General features: G+C 49.1%; 1 protein-coding gene across 1 annotated transcript; it reads right to left on the bottom strand.

Annotated features, from left to right (window-relative positions):
* Positions 1-51: 51 nt before the first annotated feature.
* Pmar_PMAR010331 (dynein heavy chain, putative) lies at positions 52-1,027 on the bottom strand (the record flags this gene model as incomplete). The annotated part of the gene is made up of 4 exons (XM_002766467.1): positions 52-256; positions 303-443; positions 595-815; positions 878-1,027. Coding segments are annotated over 4 exons (717 nt in total), but the record flags the coding sequence as incomplete, so codon positions are not given.
* Between the last annotated feature and the right edge of the window lie 79 nt (positions 1,028-1,106).

The following is a 1,106-nucleotide window of genomic DNA, read 5'->3' as shown; positions in this document are numbered from 1 at the left end:
CCTGCTTCCTTCGCTGGCTTCTCCAGAGCAGTACGGACCTAAACGACGTTCTCAAGCATCACACAGGGTTTTATCCTGTCTCACTTGGTTGAGCTCGTCGGCTGCATATAGGTTGGGCACCTCTCCACTGGAGAGTATATTGGATACATCCTCCAAAAAGCTTTCATCGCAGATCTCAGTGTCGCTGAAGAGGAACGTCACGTTCTGTGCTTTCACGCCTGCCGTCTCATAGATGGCCTTGATGTCTTCGCGGAACCTACCATAACCCTCAAAGGCCACAACACCCCGACTGCACTAGATACTTCTGATGATTATAGTTCTTGTTGATCTCTATCTGGGAGCACTTATACTCGGCGATATATGATGCCAGACGCGTCTGGCAGTGACGACCACTGCCACCAACCCCCACTAGCAAGGCATTGCCTCGAGGCATGCGTATTATCCTGAGTGAGCACGATTCTCGAAGACGCATACCGTGCGCAGTTAAAATATTTTCATAAAAACCTAGGCCGCGAGGTCTGTACACCAGAAGCGGCAACCCGCAAAGAATTACAAAGCCACCGCATTACGATAGCTGATACACACAATCCTGACCTAAGAATCTTGAGGCAGTGCTCGATTGCATCCTTGAACAGCACAATGTCCATCGCTCTGCCTTTCATCTCGTCATTGTAGTTCTCCAGTTTAGCTTCCATGAACAACTTCAACCCTTTCTTGTCCACCATTTGGTCGTATGGGGGGTCCTCCGCCTCGTGATTCTTCAAATCAGCTCCACCGAAAACAATGTCGTATACATGCTCATTCCGCTCGATGATCTGCGACAAGACATCCTCCCGCACTCCATCAAGCAACAGCGTCCGACCTCTTTAACGCGGACCTGCATAGTCTCATCCATCACATTGTCGATCACTGAGATGAAGTTAGTTCTATCCTCCTCGCTAATGAGGCGGTCCATGAAGACTCGGCAACACTCGTGTAGCCAAAGACGCAGAAACTTATCCTTCTCCTCAAAGCACGCCGGTTTCGCCTACAAATACATTCCAACTCGCACAAGCATTTTCTATTACCAAGTAAATTCCTTGGAAGACTTTGCTCACGTCTCGAAG

The sequence above is a fragment of the Perkinsus marinus genome (genome assembly GCF_000006405.1).
Source record: "Perkinsus marinus ATCC 50983 genomic scaffold scf_1104296972850, whole genome shotgun sequence".
Lineage (NCBI taxonomy): Eukaryota > Perkinsozoa > Perkinsida > Perkinsidae > Perkinsus > Perkinsus marinus.
Note: the sequence above shows the minus strand (reverse complement) of the source record. Positions and strands in the feature narration are given on the sequence as shown.